The sequence below is a fragment of the Buceros rhinoceros genome, unplaced genomic scaffold, assembly GCF_000710305.1.
Source record: "Buceros rhinoceros silvestris isolate BGI_N320 unplaced genomic scaffold, ASM71030v1 scaffold23999, whole genome shotgun sequence".
Lineage (NCBI taxonomy): Eukaryota > Metazoa > Chordata > Aves > Bucerotiformes > Bucerotidae > Buceros > Buceros rhinoceros.
Window position 1 is genome coordinate 6,870 of NW_010432438.1, and position 1,625 is coordinate 8,494.

At 49.3% G+C, this 1,625-nt stretch overlaps 1 protein-coding gene across 1 annotated transcript in view; it reads left to right on the plus strand.

Moving 5' to 3' along the window:
• The first annotated feature begins 384 nt into the window (after positions 1–384).
• Positions 385–1,625, plus strand: part of LOC104500184 (corticosteroid 11-beta-dehydrogenase isozyme 1-like) — a 3,244-nt gene continuing 2,003 nt past the window's right edge. Inside the window, exons 1-2 of the mRNA XM_010143788.1 lie at positions 385–472; positions 1,044–1,174. Of these exons, the coding sequence (XP_010142090.1) occupies positions 385–472; positions 1,044–1,174 (219 nt within the window). The remainder of the gene's footprint in view (positions 473–1,043; positions 1,175–1,625) is intronic.

Consider the following 1,625-nt stretch of genomic DNA (forward strand, 5'->3'; position numbering starts at 1 on the left):
GTGCCGTTTAACCACCTGCGCTAGGCTGCCTCTGCTATTCTCCAAGTGAAACTTGATGCTGCTCAGCAAAGACACTCCTCTTCAGGGTGTTGTGCAAAATTCTGCATTTTAGCGTAGGACAGGAAATATGAAAACAGCCGGGCAGAACCCAAACGGCCCCGCCGGTCAGGCCGAGGTTCGCCAGCTCCAGCAGGGAGCAAATCAAAGCATTTGCTCCACTTATCCATCCACCCGTGATTTTCCAGTGCTTTGGAAGCCGCAGTTCCTTCGCTGACAGCTTTTAAAGGACTGGCATCACTGCTTCCCTTCGGAGCAGCTCTGCAGAGCGATTTTTTTTTTTTCCTCTCTTCTCTTTCATGCTTTATTTCCTGACTCCACAGTGGGATGGGTCGGTTGCAAAAGATTCTCATTCCCTTTTTGGGGTTGGTTTTGGCCTTCTGGTTTTATTCTGCGAGGGAGAATTTCAAACCGGGTAAGTATTAAAAGTGAATCTGTCTTTAAGGAAAATTATTAAAAGCCACATTTGAGTGTTTTGCAGAGAAACTGTACAGAGCTCGGACCAAACCGTGTCTGAGCCTTTGTGTGGTGGCTGATACTGGGAAGTTGTTTTAACAAGGATTTGCAATCAAACTGAGCAAGCAGCATGCAGAAATCCTTCCTGAGGGAGGAGGAGAGGCAGAGCGGGCTCTGGAGACTCCATTTTCTAATGCATAGCAGAAGAATTTATAAACATGACTTTTAAATGCTGAATTTTTAAGTTTTGAAGCATGACTTAGTGCATAATTTCTATTACAAAGTAGTCCAGGTGTTTATAAGTTGTGTCCTGACTTGTGGAAAAAACTGCCACTAGAGTGAAGCCCTGTCCCCATGTCCCTGCATTCATGAGGGGCTGCAGCTTTTTCCAGCAGCTGAAGAGCTGTCCTGGTGCTGGACACTTCACTTTCAGTTAACTGCTTCCTCTGGAGGGCATTAGGGGATGTTTCTATATATTATTTTTTAAAATAGTGTTTGGATAAATTAAATCCTCGAGCCTTGGTCCCCAGAGATGCTGCAGGGGAAGCGGGTGATTGTCACCGGAGCGAGCACTGGAATCGGGGAGCAGATGGCCTATCACCTGGCAAGGATGGGATCCCACATCCTGATCACAGCACGGACAGAGGCCAAGCTGCAGAAAGTAAGTGGCAAGCTGGGCACTCACACATGCATGTTCATGGCGGGGCACACACCAACACATGAAGGCCACTCACAACACAGGTACACACATGTAATCGCCATGGCACAGACAACGGACAGGCACAGTTATGTGTGCTTGTGGTGCAGGGGCTCCAGCACCCTCGGACATGCCACTCCTGCAGATACGTGCACCCTGCACAGTTCACTATTTGAACTTGCCTGGTTCCGTACACATCCCCCCCTGGCTCCCTCAGCACACACACACCCTCATTCCTCTGCAGTGATAGACGTGCTCCTGCTCACCCTACACGCACACAGCGCCGGCACAGAGCACACCCGTACAGAGCCAGACTGCCGTGGGGACATGTTCACCAACGGAGTGATTTTTCAGGCTCCCTTTGAAGCTAAACCTGTTTAAGGTGGGGATGCAACCCAGGGAGAACAAACACCCT